At 32.8% G+C, this 19,154-nt stretch overlaps 1 protein-coding gene across 1 annotated transcript in view; it reads right to left on the reverse strand.

The window, feature by feature from the left end:
• LOC129225047 (unconventional myosin-Id-like) overlaps nucleotides 1–19,154 on the reverse strand; it is a 95,866-nt gene that overhangs the window by 17,133 nt on the left and 59,579 nt on the right. Inside the window, exons 9-15 of the mRNA XM_054859593.1 lie at nucleotides 17,931–18,156; nucleotides 16,359–16,418; nucleotides 12,783–12,928; nucleotides 12,548–12,602; nucleotides 10,868–10,945; nucleotides 7,122–7,288; nucleotides 1,000–1,218 (exon numbers count right to left, since the gene is read on the reverse strand). Of these exons, the coding sequence (XP_054715568.1) occupies nucleotides 1,000–1,218; nucleotides 7,122–7,288; nucleotides 10,868–10,945; nucleotides 12,548–12,602; nucleotides 12,783–12,928; nucleotides 16,359–16,418; nucleotides 17,931–18,156 (951 nt within the window). The remainder of the gene's footprint in view (nucleotides 1–999; nucleotides 1,219–7,121; nucleotides 7,289–10,867; nucleotides 10,946–12,547; nucleotides 12,603–12,782; nucleotides 12,929–16,358; nucleotides 16,419–17,930; nucleotides 18,157–19,154) is intronic.

The following is a 19,154-nucleotide window of genomic DNA, read 5'->3' on the forward strand; positions in this document are numbered from 1 at the left end:
AATACAGGGTGCTTCAAAATGAATAGCGGGGTTTTAACATGTTATAATATTTATTACACCAAACTTACAGCCACAAGTGATATATCAAATGAAAGAGAAACTCAAACAGTTTTGTTTGTTGGCATCAGTGCGCCCATGCGCATGGAATGTTTCTGCTGCAATCCACTAGAAAGCGCTTGTAGCAAAGATGGCGACTAAAGAACAGAAAGCGTTTTATGTTTTACAGTTTGCAAAGACGGAATCTGTTGTTACTGTGCAACGTTAGGTTAAGCGATTGGCTTAACCTAACTGTACCCGACCGCTGGATTGGCCGTAAGGGACCTAATGACAGGGCTTGTTTCCCATGGCCTCCACGGTCACCCGACCTAGCACCATGTGATTTCTATCTTTGGGGATTTGTTAAGGACCGTGTGTATGTGCCTCCACTGCCAGCCGACCTTCCCGAATTAAGGAACGGGATTGAAACAGCTGTTGCAGCAATTACTAATGAGACACTCGTCAAAGTTTGGGAAGAACTCTCATATCGTCTTGACGTGTGCCGAGTGATGAATGGTGCTCACATTGAACACTTGTAGGCTATTATGTAAAACTGTTTGAGTTGCTCTTTCATTTGATATATCACTTGTGGCTGTAAGTTTGGTGTAATAAATATTATAACATGTTAAAACCCCGCTATTAATTTTGAAACACCCTGTATAAAGAATAATTGTTTTACAAAGAGCAATTACAGAAGAATCAAGAGTAAGAAGTGAATTTCACATTTTTCCAATTATAAGCTATTTTTGTACTTATAAGTAGCAACACCTAGGTATCACTGAATTAGTCAGGAACTACAATATATTCTTATTAAGTGACTACAGGTTCTGGCTCCAACTATGGGTCAATTGAACTTAAGTAAAAGAGGGTTTCTTTATAAGATTCTGAAGAGTAATTTAAGTTGTAGCATTAAATTGTTTTTAAAAATTAATTAACTCTTGTATGAAGTCAAATAAAAAGTACCTAGTACCTACCTTTTGAAGAAAAACAACTATGCCAGGAATTAGCTCTAGTCTTGCATATTCAAGTTGAGATATTGTTTGTGGTGAACGAATAAAAATCTTGGTGGTGCCATATCGAACATCATCTGCAAAACCTTGTTCGTCGATGAGGACTCGGCATCCTTCTTTTTCAGATCCTCCTCGAAAGTTAGGCCATGTGTATTTTGATATCATTTTGTACCTAAAGAACATTCAGGAACAGATTAACCACTTCATTGAATCAACAGCAAAATACAAATATAAATACAAATACAAAAGTGACAACCAGCAACAGGCTCTGGGCCCAGCTAGGCTGGTCCTAGTCAATTTACAATCCCCAGTGAAGATCAATGGCCCCCTTAAAACTATCATTGCTCATTACCACCTCTTCCAGTAAGCTGTTCCAAGGTTCCACTACCCTGCTAAAATAATAATTTTTCCTAATATCCATGCTAGCCTGAGATTTAAATAGCTTAAAACAATGACCCCTTGTCCTGTTTTCAGTGCTAAACTTCAGCCCCGTAACATCTTTCATTTCAATAAACTTAAACAATTGAATCATGTCCCCTCGGTCTCTTCTTGGCTCAAGACTGTACATTTTTAGCCTTCTAAGCTTGGAATCGTAGTCTAAATGAGATCCATTTATTAGCCTTGTAGCTCGCCTTTGAACCCTTTCCAATACATTAATAAAAGCAAATACAACAAATTTACAAAATCAAATTGTAAACAAAAAACAATCAAACAATGAAATTACAAAAAAGTTCAAACAGAAAATCAATTAACAATGCTGTCATGGGAAGGTAGAGAACCTTTAGAACTTGCATAAATGATTTTTTGAGATATTTGAAGAAACATGTTGTGGATTCCATGCTAAGGGGCCATTTATTAATTACGCAAGGATGATTTTGAAAATATTTGACCCCCACCCCTCCCCCCCATGTAAGGATACGTAAAATTTTTCAAACCCATCCCCCTATTCTCACCTAAGATTTTGGAAATGTTATTAAAGTCACTATTGTTAAATTAAACCTTTTTGAGTAAAGAAATATTTACTAAAAAGTTGGAATCTTAGGGGCCATTCTATGAAAACAGGTAACTTGATGGTAAACTTGAAAACTCTTTATTCATGAAAACTTTTGGTGTTATTGAAAAGTTAAAATGTTAAATTAAATGTTTTAAGTAAGATATCAAAATTTCTTTTTTCTGGAATGTCAACACATTATTCTAAAGGTAAGAGTCCAGTTGCGAGCAAGTGTGCCGCCTTTCAGCATCAAATTTGAAGCTCTGATTCGTATTAAAAAAACAATTGAATTTTTTAAAGTCAAGTTTATATATAAGTAAGTCTAAACTTTATTGTTTTCGTATTATTAAATGTTAAGATCCAAGATACGTCCTAATACTACACTAACACATACAAAAACCTTCCTTTTTGTGTCCCGCACGTGACGCAAAATGAAAATTTTTAGTTTGAGCAAAAAGGAATGCCATTTATTTTGTGTGTTTGTTATTTCTAAAGCTAATTATTGCAGTACTCTTATGTTATGACAGTTTTAGAACTTTAAATAAATTTTAGTTGGAGAAACATCTGAAAACAAAACTGTCCCGCACATGACACGTTATACAAACTAGCGTAAGATAAACAGTTACAACTTTAAAATCTTGAATGAAACTTTTTTCCACATTGTAAAAGATTCTAAAATATATTATTCTGGAGTAAGAACTCTTTTTTTTTAACATAAAAACGACTATTTTTATGCACTAATATATCGTTCATGAGGGACATGTTTGTTTTAGGAGAATAGACGATTTGAAACACAAATACATGCAACACTGCAAGAATATAATAGTAACAAAATAAAACTATTTTAATAGTTTCTACGTACGAACTTCTAGTGGAACAAATATAATTTTTGTATTAAGTCTTTCCTTTTCATTCTTCTTTCTTTTTTTCACTACTTAATATTTGTTTCTGTAGAAGGCAGATGATAATTATATTATTTACTAGCTCAGTCACCCAGCTTTGCACGGTCTGTCTCGAAAATAAAAGTTATGTCAAATGAAGCATGTTCAACAACCAGGCTTGAACAAAATAAATTTAAAAAAAAAATCTGGAAAATTTCCCCGACAGATTGCAGAAAAATAACCAAAAACGAAATATTTTTAATCCCTCGATTGCAGGGAAAGCCTCCAATGCATAGCGTACGCAAAGCTGTGGGGGGATTTTGAGGAATTGTTTTCATTAGCCCAATGGAATTTTTCTTCAAAATATGGCTTTATTATTTTTTATGAAGTTAGAACTAAATATTTAAATATAAAAAAAGTTTTTACTTGTTTGATCGAGATAGAAGGATTTAAATCTACTAGTGCAAAGAGAATGAAAAAGGTGAGAAAGAAAGCAGCGTTGAAAAGACAAAATTTCTGGAAGGAAGAAAATAAAAGAATTAATGAAATAAAAAGGAGGAAGAAAGACAACACGACAGAGGATGAATTCAAAAGTACTTATGAGTGGGAGAGGAAGAGGTTGAAAAAAAAAAAACTAAATTCTGTTTCAACTTCAGAATCCTCACAGTCAGAAGCCATCTACGAGTTACTCAAATTCTTCTGTACCGCCCCATATTGCTAAAAAACAGTCTTTTAGCAACGCTATACACTAAACAATTAGAGCATTGCCCCAGTCACCACGAAAACGGTGTGCTGTGATACAAGGCTTACAGAAAAGATTCTGTTCTACTATGACAAATTCCTGAACAAATGCACTGTTACAGCCAGAAATTGTTCTAGCATGTTGTACACTATGAAAATAAAAAATGATCCTTTTTCAACAATAATATGAGTCATACAGAGATAAACTTATGATGTTAAACCTCGTCAAAAAAGGCTATACTTCTGTGTGAAGTTTTATATAAATGCCGGTGAAACTACAAGAGCAAATCTTCAGAATATATTCCATTTCATGTTCAAAATAATTCAATAGTAGTTCATTTAATAGCTTATTAATTTATAAATACGGTTCACTAAAATACTTCTTTTGAACACAGTTTAGCAAATACTTTATTTTGTGTATTGACTCAATATCTGACGTTAAAAAAAAATGCTCTTGCATAAAATTCGCAAATGCCCTGCATGACAACTCTGTCCCGCTCATGACGCTATACATCATAATTTTTTTCAACAGTTTAAATTATTATTTCTTAGGAAATTATATGTGTTTCACTTACATTGGAACCTTGACTTTTAATACCTTTAGTTTGTTTTGCCATCATATTTTTATTAGAGCAGAAATGTTTACTAAATCCTGTAACAAATGATAAGAGTTTGACTTTAGATGTCCCGCACGTGACGCTTGCAAATTAATTTTTCTTTCAAGCAACAAAAATACGTAATAAAAATATAACTACGTCTGACGTCTCTTTGTGCTAAAGGTAAAGATAAGAAAATGTGATATCTCCAGCTTGTTAAAAATATTAAGCTTTATAACAATTTTTTTGGCAAAATAATGGAGTCCGATTGTCCCGCACATAACGGTGGAATGGCCTTTAGACTGAATGTTTTTTCAACATTTTTTTGTATATGATGCGATACTAATTAAACATGCCATATATAGTGTGATTCTTTTATTATATTTTACCCTATTGACTCTTTGTAAAACAAATAAAAAACAGCTCATCCTAATACGTCTCTTACCTTCCAGACGCAAATGAAATATGATCCCTGCCAAACCACCTGACCTCTCAATTTCTAACGTAAAATATCGACTTGAAGAATATTATGGGAGGGGGGGTCACCCCCCCCCCCAAAGTAAGGATATCTTCAGATTTTTCCAACCCCCCCCCCCCCCTTGGGACCCTTACATAATTAATGAATGGCCCCTAACAATAGAAAAATGTTGAGAATGGCTTTTTTTTTTCTTTTTGTTTGCTTTATTTTGAGGGGAAATCAAATAAGTAAGCTTCTTTACTAATAATGAAGCTGAAAGTCTCCCTGTCTGTCGGGATGTCTGGAGGCTGTCTGGGTCTCTGTGACGTGCATAGCGCCTAAACCGTTCGGCCGATTTTCATGAAATTTGGCACAAAGTTAGTTTGTAGCTTGGGGATATGCACTTCGAAGCGATTTTTCGAAAATTCGATTTTGTTCTTTTTCTATCATAACGTGGAACCATAACATGTGTAAGCCAATTGGCGAGAAATTCACCATACATTATTTGTAAATATACAGGCAAACAAAAAGACCTTTTAATTTTCTACTACGGGCAAAGCCGTGTGGGTACCACTAGTGTACAATAAAGCTAAAGTTCAACAGATAACAAAAATGCAAAAAAAAAAAAAAAGAACGAAAATGTACAGTTACAGCACTTTACCTTCCCACGGCAGAATACCACTAGATTAGTACAGGTAAAACCAATAATGTGCATTCACATTCAGAGGAAATTATGATTATACAATGATAACTGAAAGAAAACATCAAACATCTAGAAAAAATTATTATAAATACGTCTGTTAATACTTAGAAATTATTTTGTAATTCATCCATTTTTTGAACTTTTACTTTTATAGCCAAAAGCTAAGCCGACAGTACCGAACCCTCACAAACTGAATGATTTTTGGAACTGGCTCACAAAATCAAAATGATCATCATTGGTTTAAAATGCACATTAATTTGGGAAGAAAAAATTAATATATGAATATGTTACTGCAATTTCAATGTAGAATGTATATTTTTTGTTCCTTATTTTGAATGCATTTAAGGTTCTTCTTCTTAAAAGAGAGTAAAAATAGTAATGACTGAATTACTGAAAATAATAATTCAGGGCCAGTGTAAGGCAAGGGCACATGGGGCACGGCCCGGAAATCAAATTTAACTTTCGATATCTCTTATTGCAATATTGCTATCTTATCATTTTGTAAGATTCTCCGCCATTTGAAATTAAAAAATATAAAAAAAAACATCAAGCAAGACCTTAAAAATTACCCATATGAAGGCTCACTAGCAGAACCGTAATGGTTTCTTGGCTACAGCCTATTGAAATTACTGGGGTGAACTGAAAGTATTTCCTTTTTGACGTCATGGGTCAACCTAAACCCATCTCCTGTCGTGTTAAGAAATTTGTTGGGAACTATGCAAAGGAGAAATACTTTTTGTTTTATTTTAAACAGGTATATTCTCAGAGTTTATATCTGCTTCAATGGTACAAAGGAAACAAATATTTTGGAGCCTAGGAGAGAGGAATATTTTCGTGTACAAGGAAAAAATCATCACAATCAAGGAGAATCATTACAATGATTCTCTATTTTGGGTGTCTATGGCTGTATATCTATGATACACGAAAAGAGGTGCAGCTCGTGGCACCCTCTCATTTCATGGCGCCCGGGGCAATTGCCCCAGACGCCATGAAATGATTGCAATTGAAAGCAATTGATGTGCAATTGAAAGAGCCTAGCGATTTTTTTTCCACATATAATTCATCTGCCCTTGTCTCCTCCTTACCGAAAAATAAATTCTCATAGTTGGGTTACATTTTTAGAAAAGTTTCCAAAATTTAGCAAGAAATGGAAGTTTCTGGAAATTGTGATCAAATCATGAGCAATAAGTTGCCCTTAAGCCAAGGAGAAAGCAGGTACCATGCAAAATACCAACACCCAGGTTATGTATGAATGTCATAGCCAGGCTGCCGGTTTATTGCAAGCAGTGAACAGATTGTCAATATCTTTGAATGTTAAAGAAGTTACTGCGATTGTTTAAGAATCCATTTCTAGCTGAATTTGGCGACTTTATTTTAAAATGTCACCAGACAATAAGATCTTATATCTCCATAACAAGGGGACAAGGGCACATTGATTTATGAACCAAAAATCATGTTCCACTATGCTCTTTTGAACGATATTTACTAACAAAATCTCTATTATTACACTAACGCATGGTTTCCTGGTTACTAAGACAAAAGATTTCATCATGCCCAAAGCATAGCAATCAGTGTACAACAACTATTTTGTCGTACTAAGTAAACAAGTTAATGGCAAAACTCCAAAAATAACTGAAAAATATAATTTATGCCCTGATTATTGATTTTACGATAGAATTCAGAATTTAGTAACTTATACAACTCACCTTCTCAAGAAGCGGTTATATGTCTGACGGTATGCAAAGCCAGCTCGCCTAACTCGAACATTTTCAAGCAGCCCAAGGTAAGAAACCTGATGTTGCACTAAGTCTTCATCAAAAAGAGCAGGGGACTTCTGATCATTGGGCTTGATGCACCGGACATAGTATGGTTCCTAGCAAATGAATTTAATAAGTTTAAACATTTGAAGTAATTTAAATGGTTTAATATTGACAAATGGTTCACAGAAAATCACAACTATGCTACAGTAAACTCCCGATTATCCGCGGATTAGCATGGCACAATAACCGCAGATAATCCGAATTATTTGTAAAAAACGATACTGGTGTGCACAATAGATACAAAATTGGAATAAAACTCGCATATACATTTAAGTTATAGCTAAAAACAATAACATTGATTGTAAAAAATATATGTAAAAGCTGAAAACAAACAATAACATAATCATAAGTCATCACTGTTGAAGAAAAAAATTGTGAAGAGACCCGCAGATAATCCGACTGCCGATAATCGGGAGTTTACTGTACTTAAAAATTTAAAAAACAATAAAAGTAATATTTAAGAGGCTGTTTGTGACTAGTAAAAGTGTTCCATTTAAATAAAATTGATTTTAATTAAAAAGACGTGGCATCATAAACAAAGCTTAAATATGAGAGTTGAAACTTCATTAATAGCAACTATTTATTTACATCTTTTAATACAAAAGTGATACATGCCAACAAGTTTTAGCCATTCAATTTAGTCCTCAGCATTTTGCATAAAATGTTTTCAACAATGTTAAAGTTGTAAGACACCTATAGCAGCGCTTGCTCTGTTGACAGTTTGAATGGAATGGTTTACTGCCGCCAAGAACCTCTGGAACAACTCTGAAGCGAATACCACAAAGTGTTCATATATCTTAGGAATAAAGTCAAAGTCACAAAGACCATTGATAAAAGACATAAGCCTAGATGCAGGAACGACTTCGTGACATTCGCTTCAGAACTTACAGAGAGTCTTACAGCAGTTGACCTCTCCATCCAAACTATCAGCAGAACAGGCACTGCTACAGGCCTCCTGCGATTTTCACATCATTGGAAATAGGTTGTATCCAATGCTGGTGACTGTATTGAAGTACTGTAAAATTTGATGGTATGCATCACTTTCATGTTAGTTTATAGTTAAATAGTTGTCACTACTAAAAAGATTCAACCCTAGTAATTTCAATTTTATTGCATGTTTTATTAAATAGGAAATAATTAAGGTCATAAAAGAAAAAAAAAGACGGAAAAAGTAGACAGTATAAACCTGACAGATAGTCAAGAGACCTTGCCATAAAATTTCAATTATGTACTGGCATTTTAAAGGAAATTTAATAGAAATTTGTAATTGAATCCAAAATAACTCTATTGCTTGTGCCAATTTCTAAATTTTCGAACATTACTTTCTGTTTCAGGGTATTATGCAATATTCATTTCAGAGGGAGCAGTACCTTGATGAAAGGGAGTAACAAAAAAGCGTTATTTCTGAACAGGAAAAGCCAAATGTGTAGAAACTAGTCTAGAAGGGTATTAAAAGGGATTTGATCTACTTGCTTTAATATCTTAAAGAAAGTAGCGGTCAAGGTCTCATGTGGTGTAGAACAATCATAATTACATAATTGTAATATCAATATAAAATGGATAGTATTGCATAATTATTACAGGTAGAATCCAAGTCAATTCAACAAGGGGCGTAACATGATGGTCTGGGATTTTTTTGAATTTAACATATGTTAAAATTCATAAAAAATTAAGACATACCTTTTTTTGTTTTGTTTTGTCCAAAAAAAAAAATCCTGGGCCGAGATACAGGTCACCAAAGATGGCAGTCTTGTCATGATTTCTCACTTGGTATTTTCCTCAAAATTTTTAAAGTCCATTATCTCAGGAACGGTAGAACATATTTTGTTGCGGTTTGATTTATTTAAAAGGATATTTTTTCTTGTTTAAAAAAATATGCAATATTTTGAAATATGTTCTTTAGTTTTTTTTTTAAGTCTTTTGAAAAAAAAGTTTAAAATATTTTTTTTGATTTTTTTCAAATATGTCAATTTTAAAATTTTTAATTTTTTACAGTTTATTAGAAACACTAAGCACTATGTTTCCTAAAAAGGAGAGATTTCACTTTTTCGTTTAACAGATTTTAGAGGCATTTGAAAAAATGAGGGTTTTTAAGGAACTCTTCGCGTAATGGCAGACCTGAAAATTCAAAAAAAATTTTTGCAACATGTGACCAGAGAACACTTTTAATTAACTTACATAGCAAAATTTTCATTTTGAATCGCCATTTTATCTTGGATATTGAATTTAGTGAGAACAAAATGGCATTGCGCTTAACTATTCTTTTGTTGCTACACTGAAGGGGAAATGCAGCGAATCGGCTGGAGGCCGAGTTCTTGTTTTCACAAAAAATAAAATTTCTGGATAAAGTAGAGACTAAAAATGAAAATTTCGCTATATAACTTAATTAAGAGTGTTCTCAGGTCACTTGTTGAGAATTTTTTTTTTTTTTTTGAATTTTCAGGTCTGCCATTACGTGAAGAGTTCCTTAAAAACTCATTTTTTCAAATGCCTCTAAATCTGTTAAACGAAAAAGTAGAAGCTCTCCTTTTCAGGGAACGTAGTGCTTGGTGGTACTAATAAACTGTAAAAAAATTTAAATTTTTGAAATTGACATTTTATGAGAAAAATCCAAAAAATTTTAAACTTTCTTTTTTCAAAAGACTGTGGAAAAAAAACTAAAGCTTATACATCAAAATGTTGCATATGTTTTTGAACAAGAAAAAATATCCTTTTAAATAAAACAAACCGCAATAAAATATGTTCTACCGTTCCTGAGGTTATGGACTTAAAAAATTTTGACGAAAATACCAAGTGAGAAATCATGACAGGATACTTGGCAACCAGTATCTCGGCCCAGGAATTTTTTTTGGGCAAAAAAAAAAACATATGTCTTAATTTTTTATGAATTTTAGCGTATGTTAAATTTAAAAAAAAAATACGAGACCATCATGAATCAAGTTACGCCCCTTGTTGAATTGACGTGGATTCTACTACAGATTAAGTTCTATCAAGAGAAAATTTCCTCCATTGACAAGGATATACAATGAACAAGAATATTTTGAACTAGTTTAATTCAAGAGTAATAGGACTAAAACCTTTATTAATATCACTATTTAATAAAAAAATGCTTTCAGGTTTAATGGCTATAAAGTTATAGGCTTTCAATGTACAACCTGTCATTATATGGCAGTGGGAAAGCCTAAAAATAGCAAGCAGAATGGTTAAAATTAGTAAAGTTAACTAATAAAGGTAATACTTAGAATCTTTTGCATCTTCATCAGTCTTTCGCATCCAAAAATGCAAAAACTCTATTAAATAGTAAACTATACCCGATTAATGTTGAGAATGGCCTTTTTTTTGTCATACTTAACGATAAATAAGTTAAATAGTTGAAACACTACGCACACTATTCATTAACTAAAGATGCTCTTGGAATTAAATTTCCCTCGAAAACCTATTTGAGTTCCACACAAGCAAAAAAAAAAAAAAATATTTTGACCCAAATCAGAAGAAGTACCTTACTGGCATGCTATGTAACATAAATATAACAAAGTTTTTGGAGGTCATACTGACAATTTACAACTCGACATTTTAAAATTTTAAGCAAAAGTTTTGAAACATTATGACTGAATGACACAAAATTCTCATACTTTTGTTCCCAAATTCTTTACAAGAGCAACCATAGAATTCTTGAACAATGTTCCCGCAGTCAAAGGTCTCTTCGTTACCTGGGATGTAGAAAATAAAGAGCGTTATTCAACATGAGGCAACCTTACACATATAATACAGTTTAAATTACTTTCCGTTAAAGGTATGTACATCACTTATTGCCTTTTTTATTTTTGGTGATTTTAATTTATTTATTACAATGGGGTCGTTTTCAAAATTTTAAAAGTATTTATTTCCGAAAGAGCATGCTCAAAAACATAGGATCTGACCATTTTTTAAATAATTTGACTAAGTTTAATATCAAAAAAAAAACTTTACTCGGTGTGCTTTCATTATTTACGCTTCTGCCGATAACATCACAAATGATGAAATGCTATTCAATATTACCATTTACAGACCACAATATTTAATTTGCATCTTTACTCACCTGTACTGGCAACGATAGGGTTGATAGCAAGCATACAGCGGAATAGTTAGTTAACTTTTTGATTATCATAACGTGGAAACACAGTAGAAAGATGAGCCAAAGTGCATCATTTGTGACGTCATTAAGGCCACGCCTTGTTTGAAAAATTGGACATTTAAAAAAATTAATTTTAAAAAAACTGTTGGGAAAATTAAAATATTTTCTGGGTCCATGTTATTTTTGTTGCTTATTCTATCAATTTCAGTGACTAAAAGTAGTATTTTTGACTGAAGGAAACAACCCCATGCAAACTAAAAATTTCATAGTTCGCGACATTCAACAACTTCAATTTCGAAATTCTAGGGTTGCCACATGTTTCCAGACACTCCCAATTGCTTTAAGCAATTTTTCTATTGTCCTCAAGGTGGAAAGTAAACAAATCCAATTTGAAAATAATTTCACAGGTTAAAAAGTGTTCTCCGTGGTTTTTGATATCAAGGATCAACTACTATGTATGATATAGCTCTCCATAGTAGTGTATATGACTCAATGGAACATTGAGATCAACCTATTCTTCAGACCAGTGGTTCTTAAACTGGTTTACAGTGGCTATTTAGGTCCACGAGGTTTTATTTATTTTTAAAATTCAATTTTCGTTCATTTTTACTCTTACTATGAAAGATTTTTTTTTTTTTTTTGAATTAGCTGCTGGTGTACAGCATACTTGGTAGTTTGCTTTTCATTTATTTAATTAAAAGCAATTCAGTAAATTTTAGAGTCATTGAACAACTTTGCTAAGCTACGGAAAAAAAGTGCAGTTAGCCAACTTCTGTTACATTGTGAATGCTGCATAGCCATTTATTCTGTGTTCATCTCTGATACAGGAGCATACATATGTTTTTCAGTCATTTCTAACATAAATTAGTTTTCCCGATCATAATAACAGAGAAAAACCAACAAAACATTGAAAAAGATGCATTTATAATTCATATGTTTATTTACAAAACAAAAGTAACACCTGAAATGATTCAGTTCAATGTGATATCTCAGTAACTTACATTAATAGATTTTCAACTATCAAAAAACATTTAAAATACTATGGTTTGTTACTGCATCAGAAATGGCACACAAACACGTACAGGTGATGAAAAAAAAAATTAATACTAAGCAACAAAAATAATTTAAAATGCATTTGAGAGTACAGTTGCAAATTAAATATTAATGATACCAAAAAAAAAAAAAAAAAAAAGATTACTTGTGTAATATCTTGATCACCATCAGGCCACATTTGTGAAATTATAGGATCAGCACTGAAAACAAATAAATATTTTTTTTAAAAATAAGCACATACCAATAAAAAACATAAAATAGTACAATCTAAGAAATGTACAGGATATTTACAACACTTTTCCCCAAAGAAGAAAAAAAAAGATGCATAAATATTTTAATTTCAAACAACAATAGAGATTTAATGCACCATGTGTACTTACCTGCAAAACAGAAGTCTTTTGAAATCTTGGTAAAGGCTATCAGTATTTTTTTCCATAAAGCCAAGAATAGAATAAGTAACATCACCAGCATAGTGTCTTATTCGAAAATCCCGTTTATGTTCCAAAGATTTTTCTGTTGGACAAAGCTTAGAGAAATAAAAAAATATATTATTCATTTATTTGCACATTAAAGCTATTTGCTGTTGATAAAACAATTTTTAAAAAAACTCTTTGCATTCTTATGTGAATATTCAACATAAAGTTGATAAATTTACCCTTTTATTTAGAAGTTATTACATATGCAAATTTACTTTTTAGAAACAATTATCTTTAAAATGACAAAATACACACAAACTGCTACATAAATGACGTTTTGCCTGAAGAACATAAGAATCTAAACATTTATTAAATTTCAAGTTATAATACACATTATCATTTTAAGTTACAGATTAATTTCTGCAGCTTTTCAAAATGCTCTGCCAGATTATATATATTGTTATCAAACTAATTTTGGCAACCTGGGTACAAAGAGCACACAAACAAATACACATAACGTTAATCTTCCATTAGCTGTACACTTCTTTCTGATAAGGTTAGTCCAATTGCACCTATGAGGTTCTTCTGGCTTTTTGAAGCTTAATTTATTTTAGTTTAAATAAGTGTTACCTATTTAAGAACAAATGATTTATAATCAGCAAAATTTATAAAACTCTGCCACTGGAAGCATCAATTATTGAAGCAAGAAAAGAGTAGTAGAGATGCATTTCTGAGATGTAAGCAATTAACCGAAGGTCATACATATTGGTTGGTTGTCTAGGCTATTAAGATTAATGGCACAGGAGCCTTTATAGGCTATACTTTCGTATGGCTCAAATTGGTGTCAAAAGTATATTGTAGAATAAAGGATATAAAGAATTTTGAAACAAATTGCTGAAAATAACAAATAAAGTTTTAAATTTAGAAAAACAGGTGTAAATAATGAATTACAAAATAATTTTGAATTAACAAAGACAAGGAAACAAACACTAAATTAATTATGTAAAACTTATCTCCTGAAGGAAGGGAAACAATTTAAGATGGGGCAGGTCCCTTAACAAAAGATGGATGAAATGGTGAAAGAATTTAGGACCAATATGATCGAAGCTTGGACAATCAGAGAGGATATGCAACATAGTCTGATTGACATTAAATGTGTTGAATATTGGAGCTGGTTCTCAGCAAAAAATATGTTGATTTGGTATGCCCAATATCAAAATGCGCTATTAGAACTTGTTCTCTTCTGGTGATCTTTGACGACTTGAAACCTTTCGTCAAAGGCTGGATGGGGTACAATTTACTTTGCGATTCTCCATTCAAGTCCCGCTAATAAATAAAAGCTAACTGAATTTTTTGCGTCATCAAAAGGAACAAGATCCTCGACCTGAGCGCTTGCATAGCTGGCAGCTGAATTAGTCACCTCATAGCCAACAGTGGCGACATGGCCAGGGATCCAACAAAAGAGAACTTAGAAATTATTTTGGCTTATTTTTTTGTATAACAGGTAGAAATGCATTGCCATTATCAAAAGTAAAGACATTCTGATAGTTGGTAATGTTACCCAAAATTCCTATTAAATGATATATTAGCTTTACGAGACTCTGAAAACCTATGTAAAACATTACAATTATAAAAGCATTTTATGGATAAACCTGAAAATACAATTTTCGAAACATGAAAAATGCACAATTGAGTTCATAAGAGTCGACACTTTTTTAATAAATGGACAAGTGGTCTATATTAAAAATATCTTGCCACAACTACAGATGATTCAAACTTTACATTTTTATCCAAAATACTATCTGGTATACAAATAAGTTTTAAAGGATTTGAAAGAGATGGTGTCAGAAGTATTAAATCGAAACGGACAACGTTGCAAGTAACTTCATTTTATAATTCGTTAGGCTTTCATTTTAAGTATATGACATTTCGCTGAAGTGGAAACAATATACAGTCAGACCTCGATATAGGGTCATCCGCTTATAAGGTCACCCTGCATATATGGTCACTTTTCTTTAAAGTCCCGGCTCACTGAATAGGAATTCTATGTCATGTATTATCGGATATATGGTCAGGTTATAATACATTAATCGCTTATAAGGTCACTTTTGTCAGATTTCTTTGAATGATTTCAGTGCCTAACAGATTCACTTCCAAGAATTCACCGCGATATACGATCCTTAAAAAGTGAAAAGTCGTTTTTCCTATAAACGTAGCAGGTAGTGCACAGAATGCAGTAGCAAGTGAGCATTATGGCAGTGATACTAAAATATGAAGCAGTAATGCGGGCACTCAGAGTGTACATATTGCACTCTTTTACCAGTCATGAGAAGCTGAAGACATTTTCAGAAAATAATTAGAAACCATATTGTTTAAATTAAAGAAAAAACACATTAGTCCTGTATTAATGACAATTTTAAGTAAGGTAAGTTGCACATCAGTTGTTTGCTTGGGGATATTTGAATGCAACTTTACTCTAAACTAAACTTTTAAAAAATAATTTCAAAATTTCTTATTGATTCCAAAAATTTAAATTGGTTCAAATCAGTTTAACTGTAACACCTAATTAACTGATAGTTTTGAACGTATTAAATTTTGAAGTGATTTATTGAATTAAATGTTTATTTATCAATGAATATATATGAATCGGTTATAAGGTCAACACGCTTATAAGGTCAGTTTCGTGAAGTCCCGAGGGGTGACCTTATATCGAGGCCCGACTGTAGTTTTTGTGTGCTCTGGATATGTCAACTTTAGTGCCAACAAAACATAATTTGCGGGAAAGTTTACTTTGCTGCTTCCATTTGAAGAAATGTTCTGCTGATGTCCATCGAATGCTGTAAGAAGCTTACGGGAACATGCTTCATCGATTTCCACATGTGAGTTTTGGCATAGACGTTTTAGAATTGGTGATTTTGATACCTGTGACAAAGAGCATAATGGACAGTCATAAAAGTTTGAAGATGCTAAATTAAAGGCTGTATTTTACGGAGACTGGTGCCAAATAACTTTACCGAACTCAATTGGTGTGTTTGAGCAGAGCACTGCGGGAAAAACGGCCACAATATAAATAAGGAGAGACAAGACAAGGTAATTTCGCAACATTATAAAGCTCGGTCACTTGTCTCGCAGTCGGTCAAAACATACCTTGATACGCTGAAGTGGGAAGTTCTACCCCACCCGCCATATAGCCCAGACATTGTTCCTTCCGACTACTATTTGTTTTCGTCGATGACGCATGCTCTTGAGGATCAGCATTTCCCCTCTTTTGAAGAAGTAAAAATTCGATTGATTTGTGGATCACATTAAAAGAAGCATTGTTTCTTCGAGATGGCCTCCGAAAATTGCCAGAAAGATGGGAAAAGGTAGTGGTCAACGATGGACAAATGCTTCGAAAAATGAACATGAAACTATTTTTTCACAATAAAGCGTCAAACTTGAAAAAAAAAGTCCTTTAAAACTTATTTGTACACCAAATATTAAAACAGAAGCTATACAAAAGAAATAGAAAGGCAAGCTCTTATTATGCATACTTCTTACCTTGCGACTAGTATAATGTTTGTGGGCAGCTAACTTTATATCCATTGCATCTAATAACAGCTAAAAGAAAAGTAAACATTAATTATTCCCTATTTATTGCTAAACCTTACCTAAAATAAAACAAAAACAAAAGCAAATAGAACACTACTTAACTACTACTCAATGTATGAAATGATTCATATTTCACGCATAGTAAAGAATTTTTCGTTAAACAAGTTAAGTCTATTCAGTAAATTACCGCCCATTAGTCAGGGCTAAAGCAGAAATACATGAAATACACCGCCAGCTCAGTCATTTCCAGCCGAGGACTGCAATTTCCTGCTTATTAGCACTCATCAGCCCGGCATAGGAAAGTGGCTGTGCTGGAGATGGAAAACCTCTTAAGGAAGCCAAGAGTGCGAAACAAACTGGTAGCTAATACAGAATTAGCAGACCAGACGAGTGACCGAAGCAATGGTTTGGTTCAACTCGAAGATTGAACGTGAGGCAAGGTATATCCTCGGCTGGAAATGACTGAGCTGGAGGTGTATTTCAAGTTAAGTCTGTTTTGACACTCCCAAACAAACCTTAAAAAACAACTGACAAATTCTGAGCCTATCTTTAGGCTCAGAATTTGTCAGTGCGATGGAAGTCATATACTTTGCTACGTGATATTTGAAAGTGTTCAGTTTGATTAAATTCTTTGCCTTACTTTTCATTCAAGCCTTAATGTTACTTTGGTCTTATTACTCCCTGTATTTATTTGTTCAATCTGTTTCTTTGCAATGAATCTGGCAGCTCATATCATGTTCTGAAGTTCAGGGCCCGACTAACTTAAAGTGAGGCTCTAGGCCCACAATGCTTTAGAGGCCCCGCTCTCTATTCCATCACTTTAAATGGATGCAAAATAATGTTTAATATTTACTTAAAAGAGGATTTTTTATTATTTTCACAAAAATACATGATTTTTTAATGCTATGCATCAGTTTTTTTTTTAATTTGGGGCCCCAGGCCCAAGCCTAGTTATCCTGTGCCTTAATCAGGCCCTGCTGAAGTTCTGGTGCTGGATGTAGCAGTTTTTTACTATTCATGAGGCTTTAAAACATTGCATGAGGGTCTATTTCGTCGCGAACTTGCGCATGTAGCTGGCGTTAGCAAATAATCTTTATGTGACCTGTGATTGAATGAGCTCACAAAAAACACAAAAGTCTGTTTCCCCCCATGCAATGTGTTAAATAAATTCAAGTTTCTTTTGTCCAGTTATAAATTAATCAATGTGATTAATTAACAGAAAGAAATTGGAGATGTATGCCATATTTTGCCTGTCTCTCATTTGGATATCTCTTTATCTTTGGATATCTATATTGAATATCTATGACGTGTATAAAATAAAAAGTTATTACATTGCATACTAGTTTTAGGCATTATGTACATCGGCAAATTTCACACTTTGTCAGCAGCATACATATTGGAAAGCATGAAAAAAGTGAAGTAATTTTAAGTTGAAGTTTAAAAGCATAACTTTTTGAGAGAAAAAAAAATAACATTCATAACATATTTAGAAACAAAAATAAGCCAATAATAACTAGTTACCTCATCTGTTATTTTTCCTACAGTTAGACATGCTTCATCAGCAATAGCAAAAATTCCTTTATGTGGTTCGTCCATCAATTGACAAATCACAGCATTATTGAAATAATCAACATCGTGCCACGTGATTCCTTCACGACGATATTCTTCCTGCTCCTGCTTCAGCACTAGCTCAATGAAGAGTTGTTGCAGTTTTTCATTGCAATAATTGATGCAAAACTGCTCAAAGCTATTATTAAAATATAAAAGGAAATGTTGAAAATAAAGCACACATTTAAAAAAAAAAATTACGAAATATGAAAAAGCAATAAATATAACATTAAGTCTTAAAAACAAAATTTTGAATGATCACAGCAAAAATTATTAACAAAAATTATTTTACTATTACTTTTCAGGAACAAAACTTTAAGGTAAAGAGCATATGCCATTTTAATCCTTCATGCACTCCCGCCTCAATCCCAAATTAGTTTGAATGGGTTTGAATGCTTTTGCGCTGATTATTGATACTGATTATTTCATGATTTCATCTGAACGACTTTTAGAGATTCCAAGGTGTTATGCAATCGATAAACAACATTTCTTTCCCAAAATGTCCCACCTAAAATTAGCCTATCATTTAAGAGTCAGGAGAGGGCAATTGCCTCACATTGGCTTTGAGAAATTAATGCACAGTAAACTCCCGATTATCGGCGGTCGGATTATCCGTGGGTCTTATAACACTTTTTTCTCTTCAACGGTGGTGACTTATGATAATGTTATTGTTTGTTTTTAGCTTTTTCATATATTTTTTACAATCAATGTTATTGTTTTCAGCTATAACTTTTCTGTATGTGTGAGTTTTATTCCTATTTTTTAGTTATTGTATACACCAGTATCGTTTTTTACCTATAATTTGGATCATCCGCGGTTTCGCTTATCCGCAATTACCGTGCCACCTTAATCCGCAGATAATCGGGAATTTACTGTATTTACATATACAGTCTGCCCACCAATGATATGGTAAGGTAAACATCTGGTTTGTAGGCAGAAATGGACACATCTATTACTTTAGGGGTGGTAGTTTGTTACAGAAGTCTGATTTTGCCTCTTATTATTTAGAGAAGCAGTTTTTTTTTTAAAGCTAACAAGTTGTTCACAGCAATAATTTTTTTAATCTAAACTACATTTGAACTATATTTTCACAAGTACAAAAATTAATTGATTTATTTTTCACAGCAAAATTTTGAG

The sequence above is a fragment of the Uloborus diversus genome, chromosome 6 (assembly GCF_026930045.1).
Source record: "Uloborus diversus isolate 005 chromosome 6, Udiv.v.3.1, whole genome shotgun sequence".
Classification (NCBI taxonomy): domain Eukaryota; kingdom Metazoa; phylum Arthropoda; class Arachnida; order Araneae; family Uloboridae; genus Uloborus; species Uloborus diversus.